At 46.6% G+C, this 26,500-nt stretch overlaps 1 protein-coding gene across 1 annotated transcript in view; it reads right to left on the bottom strand.

The window, feature by feature from the left end:
* Positions 1-26,500, bottom strand: part of ncam2b (neural cell adhesion molecule 2b) — a 58,523-nt gene that overhangs the window by 31,153 nt on the left and 870 nt on the right. Inside the window, exons 2-9 of the mRNA XM_076262816.1 lie at positions 25,080-25,184; positions 23,496-23,570; positions 18,079-18,285; positions 14,802-14,945; positions 12,350-12,484; positions 7,249-7,366; positions 4,457-4,617; positions 1,729-1,874 (exon numbers count right to left, since the gene is read on the bottom strand). Coding sequence (XP_076118931.1) covers positions 1,729-1,874; positions 4,457-4,617; positions 7,249-7,366; positions 12,350-12,484; positions 14,802-14,945; positions 18,079-18,285; positions 23,496-23,570; positions 25,080-25,184 — 1,091 coding nt within the window. The remainder of the gene's footprint in view (positions 1-1,728; positions 1,875-4,456; positions 4,618-7,248; positions 7,367-12,349; positions 12,485-14,801; positions 14,946-18,078; positions 18,286-23,495; positions 23,571-25,079; positions 25,185-26,500) is intronic.

Below are 26,500 nucleotides of genomic sequence, written 5' to 3'. Positions count from 1 at the left end.
ACGCTGACAGCGGTGAAAAAAGAGGAATAAAAAGAGAACCCAATTCAAGAGTAATATCTAATGTGTCTTTTCTATTTTGCTAGCAACAAAAAAAAGAATAGCTGTGAATTTCTTTGTAAAGTCATCAAGCCCTACTGAGACTGCTGCAAAAACAATCCATACTTCATCTCTGCGTGAGTGTGTGTGTGTGTGTGTGAGCCTTTGGGCATAAATAATTTCCAAGTGTGACTGTATTATAATGTGAGAACACTGACTGTGCTTGGATAAACATTAACAGTCCATCCTTTAAGTATAAGTATACATACTTTTTTGATCCCGTGAGGGAAATTTGGTCTCTGCATTTAACCCAATCGGTGAATTAGTGAAACACAAACAGCACACAGTGAACACACAGTGAGGTGAAGCACACACTAATCCCGGCGCAGTGAGCTGCCTGCTACATCGGCGGCGCTCGGGGAGCAGTGAGAGGTTAGGTGCCTTGCTCAAGGGCACTTCAGCCGCGTCCCACTGGTCAGGGCTCGAACCGGCAACCCTCCGGTTACAAGTCCAGAGTGCTAACCAGTGGGCCACGGCTGCCCATTGACTTTATCTGCCATTAAGTGTGTGCTGAGTCTATGGGGAGCTATACATGTGTGTTTGTGTGTGAGTGAGAGTGATTGTGTGCATATCCGCTTACTACTCTAACAATCAGCGTAGTTCATGGCTCTATCTGGATGCATCTGGTTCTCACATCTTCATTCTAATAGCCTAAATACAGCTATTTAGATAATCATCATATTCATCATTACGCCCCTTCCTCCATCTCATTCTTTTGGCAGCCGGAAAGGGCCGGATGCACAATAAGGTGTTCTCAGGCGGAAAGGGCCGGATACACAATAAGGTGTTCTCAAGCGGAGTGCAGCTGCCTATCAGGCCCCTGTGTGAACTTGTCTTATTGTTCCTTTGAATGTGTATGACTTGAATGAGGATTACTATGGCAGACGCGTGGCTGGCTTATCACCATATCCCAACATGTGTATCCATCGTATTATGGGAATCACTCTTCAATCGTGTGTTTCAAGGAGAAAATAGACAGTGACATGAAGGAGGAGAGGGGTGCTTGTAGCTAGTGATTATACAAGAAGCCATGTGGTCTGAAGACATGTGGTCTGTGGTAGATGCTATTACTGATTACTACTACTCCTCCTATTCCCATGAGTAATTGCCTGGATGGTTGAGTGATGTGGGTATTCCGTGTTGTAATGCACAATTTGTAAGTAAGTGCAGGTGGCAGACAGAAACTCCGAACAAAGAGAGAGAAGCCAGGCGAACAAAATACCCCTATCCCACACCCCAACACAGCAGTTTCAACAAGCTTTCCCAGTCATAGATTGAGGCGCTGGGGAATCAATACTCAATGGGACAATATCACAGTGGAAACAGCTACTTTCTGCTGACTATCTAGATTATGTCTCTGTACAGAATGTGCTGTTGAAATGTAATATGTAGAACTATATGCCCATTTACCATTGAATAAACATTTTAACCTCAAATGTGATACAAAGACAAGACTTTCTAGACATGGGGAAAGAAAACATATTCAAATCCAATATTCTGCAGACTACATACAGGCTACAAGGCTTCCAGAGGGCCATTCCTCACTGATGGCATTACAGTATAACTGTGTGTGGAGACTGAGGAGAGTACAGTGAGGGACATTGTGTGTGTGTGTGTGTGTGTGTGTGTCACCTCATCCTCATCGGCAAAGGTCTGACCGTCGCTGGCTCTCCTCCAGATGATCTCGGGCAGCGGCTCGCCCTCGGCCTTGCAGGCGATCATGGCAGCGCTGCCCTCCACCGCGGTCACGTTGCGCAGCTTGGTGATGTGCGGCGGGACTACAGAACACAGACGGGGAGAGACAGGAGGGTGAGGCAGAGGGATGGAGTAGAAAAACATCCAGGTAAGACGCAGAGATGGCGGGATATGATGAATGAGGAGAAAAAAAGGAGTGTGGACAGAGGGCGGGAGAGGAAGAGAAAATAGATGGACAGATGAATGCAAAATAAATCAGACTAGCAAAAAAAATCAGAGGCCATGATGAAACAGACAGCAGGGACAGAGACACACTGAATAAGTGATTTGCCGCTATAAAAGCCCTCTTCTCCTTTGATTGCCTTTAATCAGACCTTTTTGGCGGCTTATCCTTCACCCATGTGGCGCACTAACATCTGAGCAATCGGAGTCTTCCCGGCGAGCAAAAAAAGAAGAAGAGGCCTGGCTTCCCCACTGCCCCTGAGTCAGACGGAGTGCTTTGGCAGTCCGCAGGCGTTGCCGGCCACGGTTGTTGATACAGACGGCCACATGTGGCGCACTCCAGATTAATTCCATACGGTACATCTCCTCTTCCCAGGTGAGCCCGAGTGCTACTGAGATGGCACGCCGCGTGAATACTTATGATCCTCTCTCCTCCCATATAGACCAAAAAAAGAAGAGATAGAGAGAAAGAGAGAGAGGGAGGAAAAAACCCTTGTTCTAGATAAAGCCTGCTGTTATGGCATTCAGCTTATTAGTAGGGTAATTGATGTACAATAGCTCTGGCTCCTCCAGGTGAAGTGATGCTCTGGCGGGGATGTTACCTCTCGGCTGTTAACCTGATAAATATACATTAGCGTCGCCACTCCCATAGGGGGGCCCCCTGACGCTAACGGAGTTGCAGCGAGTCATTTCCAAATAATGGAAAACAGATTTGTATCCGAGGCCCCTGCGTGACAACAGCGAGACATAATGGCCCCCTCAGCTCCGACGCACATTCGGCACGTAGTGTATAGCTTTTCCTTTTCCCCTCTTTCTCTCTCTTTCCCTCATTCTGTCTCTCTCTCACTCCCACTGTTAACAGCTTTGTGTGCTCTCTCTCTCTCTGTCTCTCTCTCTCTCTCTACTCTGCTCTGCTGATAGTGGGGATTACTGTGAAGACTGGAAGCCTGCAGGACTGGACCTTGCCGGAGAAAACAGAAACAACTTTCCCACTCCTACAAGAGTGGCGAGAAGTTGAAAGGCATTGTGGTAAGGAAGTTGTTCTGCAACATTCATGACTAATCCTCCAAGGATTCCATATTTCACACAGCGCTGACTTTAAGCTGCGAAACCCACATATGTACCACATTTGACAACTCCTTCTACCATATTTATAGAACAACATCAATCTGCATGCATGCAAAGGCAGAAAGACAGTAGTGTGCAGCAAATACTAACACCACTTTACTATCCTCAACAACAGCATATTGACTGAATGCCAGAACTAACACACACTATATTGCTTTTAGGAACTACAAAGTGGAAAGTAATTAAAGCTTGCAATTGACACAAAAAAGTGTCAATATATCAATACATCCATAGCAGCATGAGACAGGGGACGCCTTCAGAAAGCCTATGCCTAGCGTGGGTCCAGCCACTCTGGCTGGACATCAGAGTGCGTGTGGGCAGACAGACTCCCTAAAAAGCTTTGCCTAACTAGGCGTGACAAAAAAAAAAACACACCACAACCCTGCAGTGCTTCCTTCTATCTTTCACGCTGACAGGGGTCATAAAAGAAAGTTACAACCACGCTGCCCACCGCGCTCTGCAAAAACAAAACTCCTCTCCAATAACGTGGGGATTCATTTAAATGAAGAGCGCCGAAGAATCCCCTTTGCTTGCACATTGAAAGGATTCTGATGACTACAGAATAAATCTCCATACATTGAAGAGGAGACAAGGCCCTATCGGAATAATCAGCAGAAAGGCTGGCAGCTTCATGAAAACCCAAATTGAAATTCTTGGCCATAAAGGATGTCTCTCCTGTTTTATGTTAAATTATTTAGAGCCCTGTTTATGAGACAGAAACATCGCCACACTTACGCTTTGTCTGTGTGTGTGTGTGTGTGTGTGTGTGTGTGTGTGTGTGTGTGTGTGTGTGTGTGTGTGTGTGTGTGTGTGTGGAGCGAGGAGCTGGCCATGGCTGGTGGATTGACAGGATATTTGCCTGTCTGAGCATGTTCTGAGATACAGAATGGTTTCAGTCAGTTTATTGAGGTGTCTCTGTGTGGTCACTCAGAAGAAAAATCCTGTTGACGGATATGTGAAATGACCGGCCACACTCCTTGCCTTTCATTGCACATTTATAAGATGATGATTCTGGTTATAAACAGCACCTGTCTGTTGAAGTTAGTCCTTTGAGAAACCGATCATTCAGCCATTCCATTTCAGGTCATATTACTGAGTCCAGACATAGTCATAACGCTTTTAATATCCTGTGATATTAATACTTCAGCTGGCGTAGATATGCTGCTGGAATCAATCTGAGACGTGAATTCATTCTACTGGAATATCTTCATGTACCACACACACACACACACACACACACACACACACACACACACACACACACACACACACAGGCGTTGTGCTTTTTCATATCAATGAAAATGGGCTTTCTCACCGAAGACTTTCAGGAACAGCTCCCGGTCTACCTCCCCAGCCTTGTTGGAGGCCTTACACTTGTAGGGGCCTCCGTCGCCCTTCCGGATGTTCCGGATGGTCAGACTCGTGCCGCGGGCTCGGATGGCGTACTGCTCAGATTCTTGCAGTTCCACCCCTTTCCTGCACACACAGGCATCCACAGAGGGAACTTAGCTCAATTTAACATAATTTGCCAAATGTTGTCTCATATGTCTTATCTTCACTTAAGATCTTAAAATACTGCTAGTCTTTTAATCTTAAAAGAAGATCTGGAGATCCGAAATGATTCAGCCAAGTTGATTCAGCCAAGATTGATGAGACAAAAATCAAGACTTTTGCAAGCAGCATTGTTCTTCTGTGCCAAACAAAACCTACCATGCAAAACTCACACTTCCAAGACTTAGTTCTGATATGACATGAAATAGTGACACTAAAGTTCACCAAAAGTTTCATTTCACACAAGATTACATCTTGACATTCCGGTCCAGACATGCTAGGCACGTCACAAACTGTGCCAGGTGGATACTGTGGCATGGCGTTGTCAGCAGCACTGAGGAGAGAAGTAGGTTGCTCTGTGTTCATAGCTTTATTTATTTGTTCATAGCTATTTATTTATTTATTTCATCAATCTGTCTTATTGAGTTCCCAGGAAATATGATACTTACCATCACAAACACAGATTCATTGCTCTTAGCTGTCACATTTGGATAGAAGAAATAAATGAGCACCCCAATAAAACATATAAAAGACCCATACTGTACCATACACTGTACTAATGTACACACAGAACATAGTTATTACAGCAACAACATGACTGCATTGTGCATTTTTAGAGTTTTGAAATGATGTAGAGATTTCTAGAGGGCTTCTTTTGTAGAGGGCTTCTTTTATTTGTATTGTACACTATGATAAGTGGGCTGGTTGGGAATGCAGGCTTAAAACAGCTGCAGTGGGAGTTTTGGACCATAATTCAGGTCACAGAAAGAGAGAAGAGGAAATGAGAAATATCTGAGAGAAGAAATTGATGGATGCACAGAAAATAAGAAGAAACTAAAAAAAAATCCCAGGAGGATTCAGCGCACAGACACACAGACCCACACGCCAAACACACACACAAGCCACAAAGCACACATGTCATTCTGAACTATTCGCCACTAGGCAATAGCTCACTGAGAAAAACCTCCTTAAATCCAATGTGTCACATAGGCTATACATGTTGAGACGTTGCACCTTGCTTGACATTCTAACTATGTACCTTTCACTGTCTGGGGAGTTGGCTGCCTATGAGCAATCGCAAAATAAATGACGCTTTTATTGTACTGCAATTTGTTATCTGCAATTTCCAGGGCAGCCCTGCGCTGCGCCAAATGGAAGTCTTTTCACAGCCAGGAGTAAATCTATAACTGGTTACACATCTAGCCAAATTACATAAAAGAAAAACTTTTGCAAAGTTGGAGTTCAAAATATTCCGAGCGAGTTTTCGCCCGGCCTCTCTGAACCTGCAGCCATTAGAGTGCAGCTCATTGTCCGGCTCCCGATTCAAAAGGGCTTTCAGGGGAGATTGGCTGAGAGGCCAGGGGGAGGTGCAGCTGCTGTGGAGGGCCTCGTGGAGTGATCTCCATTAAAGTGGTCCGTTTGGAGCGGAGGGGTCAACAGCCACAAGGGCCACATGCAGAGCCCAGCCACTAGGACTTTTTTGGGGGGTGGGCAGGACCCTCTGTATGGCCACTTCAATCACTTGTTTGAGTTTTTTGAGAGGTTCAGAGGTTGGAGATTTAGTCTGCGGCAGGCATGTGGACTAATCATGGAGAAGTCGTAGGGCCACACGGCCCGTGCCATCCATCCTGCTCTTCAGCACTCGTGCTCATGAAACAGATGATTGAATATGTAACTGTTTCTCTACAATGGCTCAGAAAATATTTGAGAAACATGATATCATATTTTCCTTGCACACTGGCCAAATACCTAAAGCAAAGGCTTATAAGGACAACAAGAAGGAGAGAAAAAGCTGTGCTGATCAGTGCTACACTGCCATAAACAGCAACTTGCTTTGCTTGCCCCTCCCTCTCTTCCTCTTCTGTTCCCTCTGTTTTTCCCTCTCTCTCTCTGTTGTGTAGCGACACCCTTCATTGAGTGCATTCGTAAAAGGTCAGCGCATGTATACTCTCTCTCTCTCCATCTCCCACCCACCCGCATCCGTTTCATCAGGCTGTCACTCCCATCGCACTAGGGGTAATTACTCTGATTGAGAGCCTGTAATCAACACATTGACCGCTGTCAGTCGCGGCCCCCCACATTAACACCCAAATCAAAATGGCTGATTTTACAGCCAAGGGGCGTCATCTCTGGCCCCGATCCCTCTGCTCCACACTTCAACCTCTGTCACCCTGATTTCTTAAAGCACAGCAAATTATGGAGGCGCTGCTTCTGCTATTATTTCATTTGATGTGGCTCAGAGGGAGAACAATATCTCCTGTGTGCTTAACCTTTGGACTGCAACTCATATCACTATAACAAATATTTGAACTGCTATTATATTCAAATAATCCAAATAGATTTATAATTTATATATATGTAAACAGAAGGGTAGCCTATTCTATGGGTGTGTTTTTGCATGTTAAGTGCTTGGGAAGATAATCAGATGTATCAGTCAGAGCAATATCATTTCACAGTGTGTGTGTGTGTGTGTGTGTGTGTGTGTGTGTGTGTGTGTGTGTGTGTGTGTGTGTGTGTATGTGTGAGTGAGTATGTGTGTGTGTGCAGTGACCATACCTGTACCAGGTGACATCCGGTTCAGGGGAGCCGTAGGCGCGACAGGTGAGGGTGACCGACTCCAGGTAGTCAGCTGTGGCGTTGAAGGACTGCTGGGGCACAGACAGCACTGGAGGCACTGAGTGCAGCGACACACACAGAGACACACCACACACACAGAGACAGATCATTAACCACATCATAGCAGAGAATCAGCAAATCATTAGAGTTTGTTTCTTAGATTTAGACAGCCTTCATGTCTTGCCTAAGCTAATGGGTTTAACCAGTGGGAACCAACTCTAAAAACAAAAGACTAAAAACAACCTCAACTCTACGTGCACATGATTTATCCAAGACTTGCAAATATATGTGTGTGTGTGCGTGTGTGTGTGTGTGTTTGTATGTGTGTGTGTGTGTGTGTGTGGGGGGGGGGGGTGTATGCCTGTGCACCTGTGTGTGTGTAGTTATACTTTTACTTTTACTTCAGTTCATTAACACTGATGTAAGTTACTGCTTAGATTGTCTACGATATTGCCTCTGACTTCAGACTGTAATTACTGACTGACTTTCTTTAAAAAAAAAAACCACACACACAAACAAATATCTTAGATAGTACATCCTCCAATAAGTAAACACCAACACTGGCTTCACACTCTACACAAACAGCTTGGTGTGCACCAGTGAGCAGGCATCTATATTAGATTTGTGTGCGGCCCAGCAAGGTCTATTTCTAGCAGAGGTCAGACCTCAGAGGACGCAGAGCTTTGTGTGGCCGCGTAACAGAGCTTTGTGTGGCCGCGTAACAGAACTTTGTGTGGCCGCGTAACAGAGCTTTGTGTGGCCGCGTAACAGAACTTTGTGTTGCTGCGTAACAATGACTTGGCAGAGGAGCCCAGACAACATACTGATGAGCGGTTATCTAGAATCAGAATGCGGGACAACTGCACCGCTGCTTAATGGCTCCACCGCTAAATGAAGCATGGCTTTGGTGTGGGCTCCATTCCAGTGAGGCCACCTGCCTGCCTTTGTGGGTAAGTTAGAGATGTCAATTATGATAAAGGACTGGGACAGGTTTGTGTAATGTTTGTAACAACTTCCTGGAAAACGTAAATGGCATTTTTATGGAGCATATTTTCCGAGTAATGGAACGTGATATTCAAGATAAAGAAACCCTTGACCCTTGGAGTGGGGTCAGGGGGGTATGAGAAGACTCACAGGCATAAGGCAGTTCTATATCTAAGAATAAGCCATTGCTGTTGCTTGTACTTCATATGAACCCTCTATAAACCCTCAGGTGTCTCAGTGAACATGACATACACTGTCAAAGCATTTCATTACAAGCTTCAAAGTGTCTATTTACTGTAATGGCTCATATTCAAAACAACTCTGACAGTTTTATAATACTATGGCAGCTTCATGCCATGACATCTAACTTTATGACACCTGTCATGTCATACTACATACTATTGATAACATTGCATTATTCCATCATTGCACATAAGTGCTCACATCGGTAATTGCCGGATTTGTCATACTACAGTAGCCTGGATACCAGACTCTCTTCCACTCAGACTTTTCTTCCACCCAGAAGTCAACTGAGACCATAAAGTCAGATTGACCCATTGCATCAATTCACTAAACATTGAGTTATAATCCATGCATGTACCAAAAATCCAAACACATGTTTAATGAATGACCACACTTAAAATATGAATAAGGCGAACATGAGGTATTTGACTGGAATCGTAGCTTAGAAATTTTCCTAACTACTAAAGCCTGTCTCAGTTCTTTTGAAAATGAGACCCTAACGTTACCTCTCCGTACAGTAATGTCTCTTTTTTCTGCGTGCCTCAGTGGCCCAAGAGGCCTCCACCTCGAGGCATCATTCTGAATTATGCCCACTTTACAGACATAACACTATTTAATGGAGCGTGCGCTTGGCTAAAAAGATTAAATTAAGGGGATGTTTTATTCATGGTCACTTTAAGCCTGACTTGGCAGTATATTAGAACAACTAACACTTTGCTCTCACTCCCTATTGCACATCATAAATGTGAGCCGTGTTTGTCCAGAGAAGCACACATTATGGCCCATTCATTACAACTGGACCCAAATCGCTGACAGTCTGGCTCTAATTAGCTGCTCATTAGTTTTTTTCCAAAAGCACTTTATTACTCGGTGTGACTGTGACACTGCCTGAGAGAGCAGTTATGCTCGGTGCATGCTCAGGTGTAACTGCAGCATCTTAAGATGCAGTGAAATATCGCCTGCCTGTGCCCTGTGCGTGTGTACAGGTGTGTATGTGTGAGTGTGTGTGTGTGTGCACTGTATACTGTACTGTGCATGTGCTCTGTACTGTACTGTGTTGCATTTGTGTGTGTGTGTGTGTGTGTGTGTGTGTGTGTGTTTCAGACCAGCTGCACCAGCATGATCACAGCTTTACCACTACACTACACTACACACTGGAGTAGAGATGATGACTCATCTCCCTCCTAATGAGTTCCTGGGGCAGCGTGGAGACAGAGCCAGAGCAGGAGCTCCCCACATCTCTCTCCTCTCCTCTCTGCTCTTCTCCTCTACCCTCCTCTCCTCTCCTCCTCTCCTCTCTGCTCTTCTCTCCTACCCTCCTCTCCTCTCTGCTCTTCTCTCCTACCCTCCCTCTGCTCTTCTCCTCTACCCTCCTCTCCTCTCCTCCTCTCCTCTCTGCTCTTTTCCTCTACCCTCCTCTCCTCTCCTCCTCTCCTCTCTGCTCTTCTCTCCTACCCTCCTCTCCTCTCCTCCTCTCCTCTCTGCTCTTCTCTCCTACCCTCCTCTCCTCTACTCTCTGCTCTTCACCCCTACCTTCCTCTCATCTCTGCTCTTCTCCCCTACCCTTCTTTCCTCTCCTCTCCTCTCCTCTCTGCAGCAGCCCAAGTACTGGGACTGAGCTCAGCACTGTGTGGGGGTCTTGGGCAGGGCAAGGCTTGGAGTGACCTTCACTAGAGGGTCTCTGAGGGAGGGGGACAATGCCATAGGGAATGGTAGAGTGAGTCCATGAACACACACACACACACACATGCACGCATACACGCACATGTACACAAATACGTGAAGCTCAGAACCATGAATAAAACACCGACATGGTACTAGCCAGTGGCGCACTGAAACGGCTCCAACAAGATTATCATTGACTTCCTTGCCAATCGATGCCCATTTTCCAGGGCCTGTAATCTAATTCAGCCCATTCCCAGATGAGTTGGGCCAAATGGAACAGCACTGCTAATACGAGACAATACAGGGAATAAAGACATCAAACCCTGAGATCCCACCATCTGACAAAGATCCGCACCAGGAGAGGGACCTTGAGATTCAGCAGACACACTCACAAGCAACACAACACAACACAACACAACACAGCACAGCACAGCACAGCACAGCACAGCACAGCACAGCACAGCACAGCACAATGCAATACGTGTTGTAACACATGCATGTGTGTGTTGTATACTGTGTGTGTCAATACAGTATATTATGTGTGGATCTGGTCTAGCAGTGAATATACTTCTGATATTCTAAAGACTGCACCCTAAACTAGATGAAGACTGAAGCAACAGCACTGCAGTGTTGTAAAAGGCAGTGTGGCTTTCACTGGGTGGTCAGACTAGAGTGTGCCCAAACTGGAGACATAAATCGGTTACGGGAGAGAAAGGCACGAGAGAGAGAGAGAGAGCAAGGGAGAGGGTTGAGAAGAGATTGAGAAAGAGGGCGTGAGAGAGAGAGGGATGCATGAGAGAGAGAGAGAGAGAAAGAGAGAAGGCCAGGAGGGCAAGCGAAGAGCAGTTTGTTTTATTCCAGCCCTTGATGTGTGTTGTCATGTCGGCAGGATTATTAGCTTCGCCTCATTGAGCGGGCTTATTGGATCAGCTGGAGAGATTTAAGTGGTAAACTAAAGTGACTGGCCTCCGTGTTTGCCTCCATTGTGTTGGACGAGTACGCGATGGGTGCGGCGTGTGTGGCGTGGTGGTGGTGGTGGTGGTAGCTGCGCCGAGCGCCACTGATCCCCCTCCACATCCCACTCTCTCATGGCCTCACCTCGCAGCTCCACACATCACATTAAAAGGTCACGGCGGCCGTTTCCCCGCGACACTTTAACAAGAGCAGATAATGACTGAGTTATGGTGCTAATTCCAGGCCAAAGTGGCTGGGATAACGGCGCTGATTGCCGCTCGGCCCGCGCGAGCAGCGACTGCTTCCGAGCCGCTGGCATCCGGCGGTTATTGATTCAATTAAGCGCGGTGAGAACCGCAGGCGGCAGATAAGAGCGGCAATATGGAACCGACCGCACGAGCACACCACGCCACGCCACGCCGCTCCTGGGGAGGCCATTGTCCGAGGCGCTCCTCCATCTCAATAATGTCTCCCTGCGGCGTTGTGGTCCCTTGTGCCAGGAGGAAGACACTCTGCATCGCGAGCGTCCGACACAGGGTTTTTTTTTGACATTGCTCAGCACTCAGTGCAAGGAAAGCGATTATGCTGGGAGTTCTCTCGTTTGGCTGTTAATTAGTCACTGATTGAAAGACTAATTTCAAAAAGCAGCAACAGGAATTACTTCACGGGTCCCTTTTTGGTTATTAAAAAATAATGAGGCCCATATCTCAAGATAGTGAGGGGGTTATTGCTGCCCTGGACCAATGAATGTGGCAGTTTTGCTGCATTGGTTCTCTTGGTTCTCTTCATCCAAGGCTGACAGGCTGTTGGGTAACACACTCCCCAAAGTTAAGAGGAGGTTGTAGTGGAAGAGTTACAGTGGGCGGCAGCACATCTGGAGAGCTATTGTGTCTCGCCACCTCTATGCGGCAGAGTCCCTGAGCTGTGTTATCCACACACACACACACACACACACACACACACACACACACACACACACACACAAACAAACACACACACACACACACACACACACACACACACACACACACACACACACACACACACACACAGACACACATCCCCATCCACACACATTCACACACACACGCACACACACACACATCCCCATCCACACACATTCACACACACACGCACACACACACACAGACACACATCCCCATCCACACACACAAACTCACCCACACAAACTCACCGTTCACCACCACGATGATGTCTCTGAAGTCGATCTCGCCTCTGGCCTCCACGCGTGCCTCACAGCGGTATACGCCTTCGTCAGCTTTGGTCACCTGCTGGACCTGGAGGTTGTTGTTGGGCAGGACCTGAAACTCTGTGGTGAGCGAGGAAGGAGGGGGCGAAGGAGAGAGGGAGAGAGGGAGAGAGGGAGAGAGAGAGAGGCAGAGACCTCTCATTAGCACTTTAATCCCGCCTCAACAGAGCTATTTATACAGCTGAGCCACAGAGTGCCATGAGTGGGAGGCATGTTTTTGGAAGAAATAACAATTATACATAAAATGACAAAAACAACAAGAATAAGAATAAGTTGGATTTAGTTTAAAATTCATATCCCTATGTCCGCCATGGGAGAGGAGAGAGATATCTTGGCAGGTAGCACTAGCTCAAATCCTGGCCTAACATGAAAAGATATGAATCTGCAGCGTTGCTGTCAAGTTGGAAAGCCAACGTGTTCAGGGAGATTGTTGGACTTTGTCATATTCTCACTGGGCATGTATACGAGAAGGTCAACCACTATCAACCAATTCTGTAGTTATTTTAAGTGCAAGCATACACTTTTAACTTCAAATGTGTTTAGGCAGTGTCATTAAAAACATAATTAAAAGATTGTTTTTATGTTAATTAATTGCTATTGTGCTTGCTGACATCAAAACACTCCAGAATGCAAAATATCCTGTCCCTGGTACACGGCTGGATAGCATACTGATATGCCGTTTCGCAACAATGTCCTCTGTGAAAAACACCCCACTAAACAAAAATAGTGTGTAGCGTGTGTCCTCTGTGCCCTACTGTGACTGCCAATATGGGAGAACTGGGCTGGTACTGGGCGAAGACTCACTGTGATTTTAGTATGGGAGAACTAGATATTCATTCATCACAAAGCACATTACTGTATATGCATGCAGGCTATAGCCTCGTGAGACCATCCTGATCTCGCGAGCTTCAGGGTTTCACTCGCAAATCAGTCTGGATACTTTCCGTTAAAGAGAATTTGGAACAGTTCACCAAACGAACGTCCAATCAGCGTTGGCTTTGAGGCGGGTTGAGGTGTGACGCAACGAACAACATGACGGCATCCACAGAGATGAGCATAGCTATCGCGCAAGTTTTATTCAAATTAGAAAGTATTCCTGGGTAAGCTGTGAAGCTATGAGTCTCAGCCATGCAGCTGGGAGGAATGAAAGACACAGACATCCTCCACGGCTGATTCCAGTGCACAATGGAGGAATATACTTTCTTCAGAAGTGTAGGGCCTACCGTGAAAACTTGATGGGAATTGTCGTTGATTAGGTTCATGTCACATACAAATGGTAAATTAAAACATCTTAACGTTAGTCACGTTACCTAACTTAATTGTATGTTAAACGAAGGCATTAGAAGAACACTTTGTTCATCTAATTGGTTGATTTGGCCCGTCGATAACCAACAAAGGTAGTGATAGACAGATGGTTTATCCAATCAGCTAACCAGTATTTCCGCCCCTTCCCAAAAGTTCTTCAATGAAAAGTTCCCAGATGGATATGCGGAGCAAATCCATCTGGCGGAGTCAGGTTATGCAGGCTATCCAATGTCATTTACAAAAATAAAAGCAAAAAGGACATACATTAGTAAAAAGAAAGTTAAGAACATAATTGAAAGTGTTGTGAATCAGAATCCTCTGTACATGTACATACTGTTTATGTCTTGTGTCTTTTGTGATTTTGTGCCCATGTGTACCCTGTGTGTGTCTTTGGTCTGTATGCAGTGTATCCTTTGTTTATCCTTTCAGTAGGCACTGTCTAGGGACCTTTTGGCTTATCCTCAGGTGTGACTTTCTATTGTATACACTAGGGGACAAGGATGGGGAGCCTCCTATTGTCACCATTTGGCCATAAGCAAGTTGGGGTGCTAAAACAATATGTGGCCAGGCCTTTGAAGCTTAATTAAAGAATAATAAAGCTGACCAGGCCTGATGACACAACAACAAGAGACCACATCCCCACACACCACACCTTTATATTGCATATTCATACTAGAGGTCACTCCTTCTCTTTGTTTGTAACTTAAAGTTAAGATTTGTTTTGTATAGTCAGAGAATACTGGTGAAACCCTTGCTGGGGTGACACAAGCATGTACCTATCTCCCATGAGGGGCACTGGGCCCTCATTGAAAAGAATAAAAGCCTGTATCCTGATATTCCATCGTCCTGACTGAGTCTCCAGAGAAATATGGTAGTAAAAATATGCTATCATAACTCATTTCAGTATGGGAGAACTGGGCCGATTTAGATAGATAGATAGATAGATAGATACTTTATTGATCCCCAGGGGAAATTCAAGAATTCAATTTTGGAAGAAGACTGACTGTGTTTTGAAGAGAAGACTATGCTTTGAATATGGAAGAAGTGGGGAGAATTAGGGAAAGAGACTCACTGAGATTTTCTGGCATGATCTCCATGTTGTTGTAGAACCAGGCCACAACCGGCACGGGGGAGCTGGTGACGTCACACACCACCTCGGCCACTGAGCCCTGCCGGAACTCCTGCGGCGACTTCACCTCGCGGAACGTCAGCTTCTCTGTGGGACACAGGAGGCCACGGTGGCATCACACAGAGTTAGAGTTACAAACAGAGTAGTTAAGAGTTACTGACAGAGTTCGAGTGGCAGACAGAGTTCGAGAGAATGTTCTGTTTTCTTTCACTTTCATGTGTGTTTATGTGCAGCGTGAAGAGAAGACTTCCGAAAATTCTCATTCCAAACAATGAGGTTAAACGAAACTGCCAATTCCCCAACAGCAACGTGCCTCTTCATCAATTCCAATCCAATGTGTCCCTGAGAAACGAAGCCTCTCTTTGAGGAGTCTCACTCTCCTCCCTCTGCTGTGACATCAATCAGTTCAACTAAACTCAGCAAACAAAACAAAGCAAAGTAAAAACAAAACATGCACACAAAACAAAATTAATAAATAACTCCTTATCTGTAATCAAACAGTCTGTAACATGTTTAATGTTAAGACATTATAAATGATTCTATTTGTGTGTGTGGGAAGCCATCATAAACAGCCTCTCTCTCCATTCCTCTTTCTCTCGCTCTCCTTCACTCTGTCTCTCTCTCTCTCTCTCTCTCTCTCTCTCTCCCTCGCTCTCTTTCTACAGAAATAGGGAAGCATCTTCAAACGAGCCAGACGCTCCAATCTCCCCTTCATCTGTTTCCCCCTCCTTTGAGTATTGATTAGCGAGCCACGTCTGCTTGGACTTAACTCTCGGCTCTGTGCGGCATTGCTTATTACACGGCATAAACAAACAGACCGCCTGGCCCCTGACGCTCGCATTTGATATCCACCGGTGGGGGAGAGACGGAGCGGGCTTGGCAGCCAGGAACGAGAGAGCAGACTGGAGAGAGAGAGAAAAAAACCCCGTCAGGATGCACATTTCTGCCGTCAGCATCCCGGGCTGATGTCCGGCGAGCGGTTCGGATATCATCATTAGCCAGCTTATATGATGCAATAGCGCATGCATGAAAAGAGGATGCCTTTCATTGGGATCATTAATGTCCAATCATTTGAACCGCGTCTTCCTGCCATCCTCTATTGGATTGGTCTGGACTCCCTGTAAAGGGGATGAATTTCCTTTCCTTTCCCCCATCTTTCCTTCCAACCCCTCCTCCTTCCACTCATGCTGTCTTCCTTAACATCTTTTAATCCAATTCTCCCCCTGTCCTTTATAATGGGACTGAGTGTCTTTCTCTTGTCTCTCTCCTCTGCTCTGCCTTCCATCCGTACACCTTTCCTCTGATTTGGTCTCTGCATGTGTCAGCTCACACAACACTCTAACTCATTGCTATTAGCTCAAGCCGCGAGAGGCACAAAGCCAGACAATGGACTCCCCGCCTATGCAATCTCATGTCACAAGTGAATCCTACGGGCATAATCCCCATCTAGATAATGTCGCTGTCTTTTCCTCTCTCATTCTCGATCTCACTCTTCTCATCCTCTCTTCAAACTCTCTTTGCCATTGCCCCCCCTCCTCCTCCATCAAATCCTCCCTATTTTCCTCATGTGCCACAGGCTGTTGGCTTGTTGAGAGAATTACATTCAGGTTTTCATCAACAAAATTGTCAAACATCCTTGAAAGGAGCACATCCCGTTTCCCCATTTGTTGTGCTTCTCTCTCTCTCTCTCTCTCTCTCTCTCTCTCTCTCCCTGAATGTAATTCTCTCTCTCTGTCTCTCTCTCTCTTGGTCTGCCTGCAACCCCCTGGATGTCATCTGTTCACATGGAAAATAACAACCGCCATTCACTCTGGGGATAACAGCCCTTTCATCAGGCAGACAGCTGGAGAGTGATGTTGTTAGTAGGCTTTACATGCATAATGTTCCTCAACTGAACAGCTAAATGGGTCTTGGGATTGAAGTGGCAGCCTGATGCTGCTTGATAACGTCATTTCATGGTCTTTTTGTTGGGCCAGAATTCATCTAGGTCTATTTGACCAACAACTAATCAGTGGCACTTTTCACCAATTCAGATTCACATCCGCTGTATGATCCCAAAATGGATGATATCAGCTGATAATATCATTAAGCTCCAGATTCAGAAACGGACAGTTGGTGCGGGGAAGATAAATGTGGGCTTGCTATATAGGTCACCACTTCATGTTACATTACAATGGCTTACCATCACTAAAAGACATGAAGTGTATGTAGTAAACAAAGACTGATGGGCCAATATGAATAAAATGTTGTTGTTATGAGGCTACAATCCTTAGCGAGATGACTAACCAATGTCAGAAGTGTCAGCCAGCACACATATAACCTTGTTTACAGCAACTGTGTAGCGTCTGCGTAGTAGCACATACAAGCTTTTTTTTTCTCTTTCTCGAGAGCGAGACATCACGCCGAGAAGTGTCTACAGCAGCAGAATCTCCCCTAGCGAGCGATGTCTCCTGGTAGGCGAGCATCTGCTCGCCTCCTTTACAGCGCATCATAAAGACAGGACCCTCAGACATGCGTGTCGGAGGTGGTGGAGGAGGTGGTGGAGGTGGTGGAGGCGGCGGTGTTGGCGCAGCGAGAGACAGTCAGGGATGCTGCATGCAGGGGCTTCTCCTCGTGCTCTCCGAGAAGCGCTCTCTGCCTGCTTACCTCTGATTTAATGTTAAACAAGCCCAGCTACTGACAGGTGGAGCCCTCTTCACAGCCGTTTGAACAGGAATGTGTGAGTGTGGGGGATGTGCACACATGAGAATGAGGGTGTGTGTGTGTGTGTGTGTGTGTGTGTGTGTTGAACAGGGAGCACTCTGAGTCAGGCACCCCAGGAAGCCATGTATCCCCTGAAGCACTATACGCATTCTGCCCAAATGAAGCAGCAGGTTAGAAAAGGCAAAGACACTCCAGGGGGTGGAGAAATCTGCTGCAACCACAATGAAAGCACTGCAAGCTCAAACACACACACACAGACACACACACACACACCATGAGGACACATGTAGAGACATGCATATTCAAAGCACATACGCATGTATGCATTTAAAATGTACTGTATGGATGTTGTACATCCACAAAACAAACACGGAAGCACACACACACACACACACACACACACACATTCAGAGGCTGCTCACTCACACACATGCCGCAGGTTTTGCCAGCATGCCTGCAAAACCTGTGTGTGTGTGTGTGTGTGTGTGTGTGTGAGGAGAGAAGGGAAGATGCTCACGGTAAATCTCCAGCACCACGGTGGCCTCCTGTGTTAGTCCCTGCGCATCGGTGGCCTGGCAGCGGTAGATGCCCGCATCCTCCACGTTGGCATTGTAGAGCGTGAGCCTGGAGCGCACGCCCTCCGTGTGCAGCGCCACTCGCTGTGATGGCACCATGCGCTCGCCCTGCGGGTTGTACCAGTCCAGGCTGATTGGCTCTCCGATGGCTGAGAAGGAGAGAGTGAGAGAGAAAGAGAGAGAGAGAGAGGGGGGGGGGGGGGGTTAAAAAGAGAGAAATTTACTTTAGGGACACCCAAGGACAAAAGGGATAACACCAGGGACTGCGGGAAGGGCAGGGTGCCACACTTGGTCTCCAGGTGCTGGCCCTCATAAATCCTCCTTGGCTGGGGGGGTCATCAGCACATGGCAACTAACCACCCCACCTCCCCCACAACACCTTCCCTCAGCATCCACCCGTGTGTGAGCCTGGTCTCACAGCGCTGCAGGGGACGCTCAGGGCAACTGGAGGTCTGGACAGAGAGGCCGATCTGGATCCAACGTGAGCCCAGATGAGCTGCTGGCTGCTGGGCTAGCTGGGGGAGCAGGCAGGGGGGTTATCAGGGGATGTGCAGTGGTGGATGCCCAGCGGGGAGAGGGCCGGGATGCCGAGGGCCATGGAGAGGACATGGGGGCCCTGATCCGAAATGACCACAGGGAGGCGCTGTGTGGTGCCACGGCAGGGGGGGGGGGTCAACCATGGGGTAGATGGAAGTAGGGGGCATTTAAGATTTCCTATCTCATCCTCTCTCTCTCTCTCCCTCTCTCACACACACACACACAGACGTACACACACACGCACACACTTGCTCTAAATCCCCGTTCCATGATGTCTTGCCTGTGACACAGACCATGTTGTGAGAGGTGAAGAGCATTAAGAGTGAGGGCATGCAGCAGACTGATCACTCGGTGGAGAGGCTCTGCTTCAGCAGCCTGTCACACTGGACTACACATGCTCTCAGATGGATGAGTGGCTGCTGAGCTGAGCAAGAACGCACGCACACACACACACACACACACACGCACACGCACTAACTAACACACACGCACACACACACACACACACACACACACTTATGCACTAACTAACACACACACACACACGCACACACACATACACACTAGGGGTGCACCGATCCGATATTTAGATCGGATATTGCCCCGATATTGACAAAATTGCTGGAACTGGGATCAGAAGACTTAGCAGATCCATGGGCCGATCCATTTACTTCAATTTCTTGGACAGAGACGTGGCGGGCACAGAGCGTGCGACTAGCCATTTGCTGCCACTATTACTTTTGGTGTCATTAGGCTACATCATTGTCATCATCATTACAGTTTTTCCAGGCTTTATATTTCTGGTTTACTATTCATGATGTTATTAACCACCATGTGCCATAGATTAATATTCGGTCCCTCACTCCATGGGAGAACCATGGAACGAATCTCTCGACTCTTGAAGCATGCTGTTTGGACTAAGCTCAGCACCCATAAAGCCCAGGGTCTACTGAGACATAAGAAATACTTGCACAGGAGACACGATATTAAAGCATTCACTGGAACACCAGCAAAGTTACGAGAGTGTGGGTAAATGTCCAGTAATCAGACAACACTTAGCTGTTAAATGTCTACTCGGGTTGTTGTTGTCCAACTGGCCATACTTTATGTTGACATTACAAGGATGATCTCAGTTATTTTGGGTTACTTAGGTCCATGACCTCTGAGGTCTACCTCCCTTAGGGAGTCTGGAGTAATAACATGCTTTTCTGCATTTTTATCATGACAGCTCTTTCATTTTCATTTTATGTGATTCATGAAGGATATCCTGTTCATCCTGTTTTAGTCCTATAATTAATGACTTAACGACTTTTTTTTTCACGACAGACTCGTAAGCTGTCTCTGGCGCCGTCAATAAACCTCCAGCGCTGTCAATAAACCTTTGTTCTCTGCCTGTGCGTTACTTTTTGTAAATTAATACGTAATCTTTCCCACAAGACACATTGGGACGAACATGGGCACAAACATGGTGTCAGGATCCTGCCTGGATGGAGTGACTTTGTGCCACCCTGGTGGCCATTTTGTGTAGTGTCCTGTGTTTAGTTTTGCCTGTTCCCCATGTGCTTTGTGTTTACCTGCCTGTCACCTGTCTTTGTCTCCGCCCCATCTCCTTATTTGGTCTGTGCTTCCTGTCTTGTTAGTTTTCCCTCCGTTTCTGTTTCCACACCTGTTCCCCGTTATTGTCTTGTTGGTCTCGTCCAGTCCTCTGTCTTTCTGTTAATTAGTCTGTGTATTTCTACCCTCCTGTTTCTCTGTCCTTTGTCGGTTCGTCTCTCTGTTTCACCTTGTCGTAGTCCTGTCTGTCTGGATGTAGTGAGTTTGTAACATTGAGTTTGTTATAGATTAAAGTGTTTTTGTTTCAACCTTGGTCTGAAAGAGTCCTGCACTTGGGTCCGCCTGCATATCCGTGACACATGGGTTAACTGTAAGGTAAAGAAGGCCTATCAAATATTAATCTGGAACCAATAAAACCTTTTCAATAATGAAAACACAAAAAAAAAGAGCTGAACACATCTCCCCTTTCCACAGACACACATATGCTTCCCTGCTGTAGTGCTGCCTGGCACAGCCTTTCACATTTCACGCACTGTAGGAGTGCAGAGGGAACACTTGCAGATGGAGCAGCCGTTATATATGGACTTCATTATTTGTCATGTGGCGCTGGCTTTGGGGGATGGAATAAGACAGCCTGTGGATGGTGCTTCAGTGGCTTGCACAGAGCAGCTTTATGACGCTCTCTGACTGAGCAGGCAGCATAGACGCACAGTGGGGCTGACATGTGAAGGCACTTGTTCCTCAGGCAGCAAGGCTGTGGAGAGAAAGAAGGAAGGCTGCAGCGGCTTCAAACAGAAATTCTCACACTGGTCGCACTCTTGTGCGTGACAATCCTCTCGTGAACAAAGGGAACAAGATCAGAGTTTTATCATATGTGGGCATCCAGGTGCCAGGAACGCTTCCGATGAACAGCCATCATCAGAATATTATCAACAAAACCGCCTACTTTCACTTCCACAACATTACATGTCCGCCCCTCTCTGCACCTGGGTGTCTTGTATGTTTATGGAACCTTGTCTATGTACCTTGTCTGCTTGTTTGTATGATGATGCAATAATGGGCAGATAATTGTATTTCCGGATCCAGCGGTTTCAGAGCCGCTCATTTTTCTCTATAGACAGTAAAATAAAAAAGAATCCGCTATTCAGGGTAGCCTTTAAGAAAATTGTCATCCTACTCACTTGTTGCCTCAACCTAATAAAATCCTATTTTTCACAGAGGCCTGGACGTTACCCTTGATTATACCATCTGGCTGCCCAGCTACAGTAATTACTCTGTTAAAGTTAAGAAATTTAGTTTTGCCCTCACTAAAACAGAGGTGATGGTGACAAGGTTTACAAGGTCCAAAAACCAGTTGTCTGCGCAAGTCAACATTTTTTGACGAAAAAGCTGTTGGACCGTGACGTCGGACAACCAGATAACCACTGCTATCAGGGACGTGCACAGAGATGTTGGGGGGGGCAGGGGCTCAAGTGAAAAAAGGGCACTTCTCATAATTTTCCAAATAATAATTGCTTTAAAACAAGTGGGTAATATATAGGCTAGCAAATGTCTGACTAACCAATTTATTAAAATACCCCCCTCATGCAAATATATAATACAGGTTTCTACAAAAGAATCAGTAGAACAATCCCCTGTATCCCCCCTCCTGTGAGGCACTAGATTTAGGACACTCAGCACAACTCCGTGCACTTCAGCCAGCAAAGCCAGAATTTCATCATCTGTAATCTAAAATATGGCCTGAACCTGTGTTCCTCCAATGTTGTCATCCTAGGGGGTCCGGGGGCATGTTCCCCCAGTAGAAAATGTTGTATATTTTACGTGTAAATGCATCAATCTGGTGTATTTTGAAAAGAAATTCAGAGGTTAGACTTGCTTATTTTTTATCTATGGATGGAAATATTTCTGCTGTAGCTATTTTGCACTTTATAATATTAACCATGCACATACATGGTTAATATTATAAAGTGCAAAATAGCTACAGCAAAAACACACAAAAATGATTTCATAAAGCTTATTTGATCTGGTTTCCACATGATTCAGGAGTTTTGCTTTGTAACTTGTTAAGAGTGTGGAGTTGGCCAGAAGTCTTTATCAGCTTCTCCTGCCTGCTCGCTGCCCTTCATGCAGCTGCCGGCGCCTGACAAGAATCCGTGCCGAACCCCACCGTCATGGCCTGCCCGGACTCCGGGGGCGTTTGACCTCCACGCTTCAAGGGTGTTAGCCGTCGCAGGGAGAAAGAGAGAGAGAAGTACCGCTGCATTGTTCTGCACTCTGGCATCGCTCCAGCAGGGGTCAGCGTGGATCAACCTCCCCACCTCCACCTCCATCTCCACCTCCTCCTCGTCCTCCTCCTCCTCTGCGATAGCAGCAGGTCAGTTCCCCACCTGCCCTGGCTGAGCGTGAGCGTGGGGAGCGGGAGGAAGGGCTCTGCTCTGGGGGGAAGCCCAGCCATGTGGAAAACATAAAGCCTGGAGCCCAACCTGATTTAACCCGCCATAATCTCCCTGCCCCTCCACCCACGGATGTGCGCTCTCCTCTGCCTGGCGCTGCCGCCGGGGACTCGGCGCCTCCGGCTCCTCCAGCCGGGGAGATGGAGCTTTACGTGCCCTGAGACATGCTGCCAGGGTTCAGGGAGTCAGAGCCCATGGGTAATCTGTCCATGTAGCAGGACTCTGCCAGTGCTGGTGGAGGAGTTGGAATTGGAGGAGAGTAGGCTACACATTGACCTTATGAATCGGAGCTGTGATAAGCAGTGATGCATGTGCGAGGTTGTGGGCGGGCGTTTATGGGACCACCCCACTGCAACCAATTACGTGTCCTCAGTCATCCTGAGAGGGCTAAATGAAATTGTTGTGAACTACATCTGCTGGGAAAAAAAGGCCACAATCAATTTACTCTCCATTATTATATTGTCTTTAAACTTATTAAAGACCTTTCAGCCTTTAAAGTGTTCATGTGAGTTAATGCACCACGATAAAGCATAGCCTGCTGCTCTAGGTGGAAGAATGACTACTAATGCATCCGTTAATGACTTGGCTCTGATCCAGCAGACTGCAATAGATGTCAGACGCGTCTAGGCGACGATGGTCAACATGTCGGCGCCGGGAGTGGCCACAGAGCGAGGCTGATTGACAAAATCACTCAACTCAAATCTCAGTAATTAGGCACACCCACATGATATGGAAGTCAATGAGGGGAATAGATAAAGACGCGGAGACGACAGGGAGTAGCAATAAAGGAGTTGCAATAAACGTGGTCACTGTACCTGTACATGTGAAGAATTTGGACTCCCCCACGCTCAGCTCAACCTTGCTCAGCGAGATGGACACTTGAAGGACAGCTAGGAGACAGAGAGAGAAAAAGAGAGCAGTGTTAGGACAGCGTGTTGATACATAACAAAGGAAAAGAGCCAGATGTCCCTCTGTGGCCTGAGCACTCTCATGCTCCTCTGGCTGATTAAACCCAAATAAATGACAGTCTGAGCAAAGAGAGAGACAGAGACAAAGAGACAAAAAGAAAGAGAGAGAGAGAGGAAGAGAGAGAGAGAGGAAGAGAGAGAGAGAGAGAGAGAAAGAGAGAGCACCAGTCAGTCAGGGAGGTGAGATCAGCTCAGCGAGCCCCAGCTGAACAATCACTTCAATCACATCATCCAGCGAGCCGCACGCGCCAACCTGATGAAAAGCAGGATTCGTGTCGAGATCAGACTCAATATAAAGAAAAGGTGGAGGAAAGCAAAAGCAGGAGAACAATAAGAGAGAGAGAGTGACAGAGAGAGGGAAAGAGAGAGGGAGGGGGAAAGGGGGGGAAAAACCCTTTGATCTATCCATCTACCTGTCTGGCAGTGCAGGCCTCTCCCTGTTCATTTCCATAGCCCTCTCTCTGTTTTTATGGGCTCTCTTATTGAAATGTGCCCACTCCCCTGCCACTCGCCCGCCACTCTCGCCTGCCACTCAGGGGGCACACGGGCAGAGCTGATGAGGGGGGGGCAGAGACTGACAGACGGACAGACGGACAGACAGACCGACGTGATTGGTAGACGCCACTGGTTCAAAGCTTAAGGGCAGCGGGTAGTGTCTTTCAGGCTGTGAGAGACCGAATGTCTTCTTACAGCATGCAAGACCACAATGGAGTACGGTGGACAGACGGAATGCTACAGTGAGAACTGTGATTTCATTTTTCATTTTGGATTATTTATTCAAACAATTTAATATGTCCAACACATTGCAGTTTATTATTATGATAATTGGCTATTATGTGATACAGGAAAGACAGCTTCGCCAGAGTCAACACAAAATGTCATTTTTGATAAAAAATGATTTGCAATTTTGTTCATAACTGCCCATTGAAAACATTACAAAGAGTATAAAAGGAAAACAATTTCCCCATCGAAACTGGTGGCCAAGCCTAACAAGTGTCAAACATGCTCAAAATGGGTTGTGGGTTAGCAAACGAAAGCAGGGTAAAAAAGCAGGAAAAAAGCATCTCTGTAAGTACGCATGTGCATGCCCACACAACCCACTTCTCCATGTGAGATGAATCAGCCCGCATAATTACTTAAACATCCTTCCCCAAGAGCTGTGAGAGGCACTTTAGGAGTTTGGCAAGGGAACGAGGTGTTGAAAGAGGTGAAACAAGTTTCTTATACTCGAGACACAGAACGTGGGCAAATACATGGGAAAATAGTGGCACACACTTACACACAATCTCATTCACACACACGCACATACACACACACCTACACACAAATACTTTCACTCACAACACATGACACCCCCCACCCCCCCCACCCCCGCACACACTTCCTCTCTCTCTCTCTGACTGAGCTCAGTGGTGTGGGGCCTGTACTCACCGGGGAAGCACTGGCATCTGGCACAATGATTAATTACAGCCGAGTCTGCAGCCAGCCACCGGACAGGGAAGTGGCGGCAGCTCTGGGCAGCCTGTCCAAACTGAACTCAGACTACCGGACTGGAGTAGCTTCTCTCCAAATTCCAACTACACCCACTGCCCGACCACACCATGTTCACTCGACACCTCTGGTGTGGAAACAATGCCTACACATCTGAGCCTTGGAGCTATTTCTGCTTTTAGTGTTAAAATTATACAATGGGGAAAAAAAAAACCTCCTCCATCGGTTTGTTTCAGTTCTGGACAGTGTGGCCACGGCATGAGGATTCTGTTTATTCTACACGATGCCATGTGACGATGCTCGAAGTGGAATCTCTTGTTTTAGAGGCAGGCCACAAAAACTCAGGTGGTTTCCAGGGAGCAGGGTCAAATCACGTCAGCCCTGAGGATGTGCGGCTTGAGTGTTGAGTGCTATGTGATGACATTTAAACTGCTCCCCCATCCAACGCTGGCCAGCCCAATGCCAACGTGCAGCATTCCCACACATGTACATGTGGGAAAATTATTTTTGTGTTTGTTGTGGGTTTTTTTTGGCGCCGGCTTTTCTCTCGTCAGCTTAGTCCCTGTCAGAGTTGCTCCACCGTGTCAGAGGCAGATGCATTATTCATGGCATAAATAAACTAACAAGGAAGTTCACTTTTTACGCGTTTCCATATAAATAAGATCAGAGACGGGAAAACATAGAGAGAGAGAGAGAGAGAGAGAGAGAGAGAGAGAGAGAGAGGAAGGAAAGAAAGAAAGAGTTCTCTGTATAAAAGGACTGCCTATAGAGGGCAGTAGAAAGGAGGAGAAAACAGAGATAGGCTGATGTCATCTCTGCAACCTAAAAGCAACCCTCTTTCTTCTGAGGACAGCCGAATAAAATACGTACCCCTCCACCCCCAACACACACACCACTTTCTCTCTATCCCTCAGCCTACCCAGACATACTGTAAACACACACACACACACACACACTTATACACAGAAGTCTACAAATTCTGCTATTATCGTGTGAGATGTTGCGGTTTGGGTTGTGGGTTATCACTGAAATATCATAAGTGGAACTGAATGTAATTATATCAATTAATTACACAGGCTTGGCACGGGAACTGCACTAAGATAAAACCAGTCCATTTGTCAGCCAAAATAATCTCATTTAACTGATAGGCATCGACAGACAGCTACCAATAATAACAGCTTTGGCTTTTATCAGTAGCTAGTATAATTTCTAGCTGAAGAAGTAAAAATGAAACACAAATAGTCAAAAATCTTCAATAGCAGAGAGAGAAAGAGAGGGAAAAGAGAGTGTGATGGTCCTGGAATAAAAGCAAATATCTTGCTGGTCAGAGATACGCACACAATAGCACACATCAGAACCAG

This window comes from Alosa pseudoharengus, unplaced genomic scaffold, assembly GCF_046254945.1.
Source record: "Alosa pseudoharengus isolate Yale_2024_CS ecotype anadromous, Long Island Sound unplaced genomic scaffold, YU_APseudo_1.1 YU_APseudo_1.1_scf_3, whole genome shotgun sequence".
NCBI lineage: Eukaryota > Metazoa > Chordata > Actinopteri > Clupeiformes > Clupeidae > Alosa > Alosa pseudoharengus.
The sequence above is the reverse complement of the archived record's forward strand: the minus strand, read 5'-3'. Positions and strand labels throughout refer to the sequence as shown.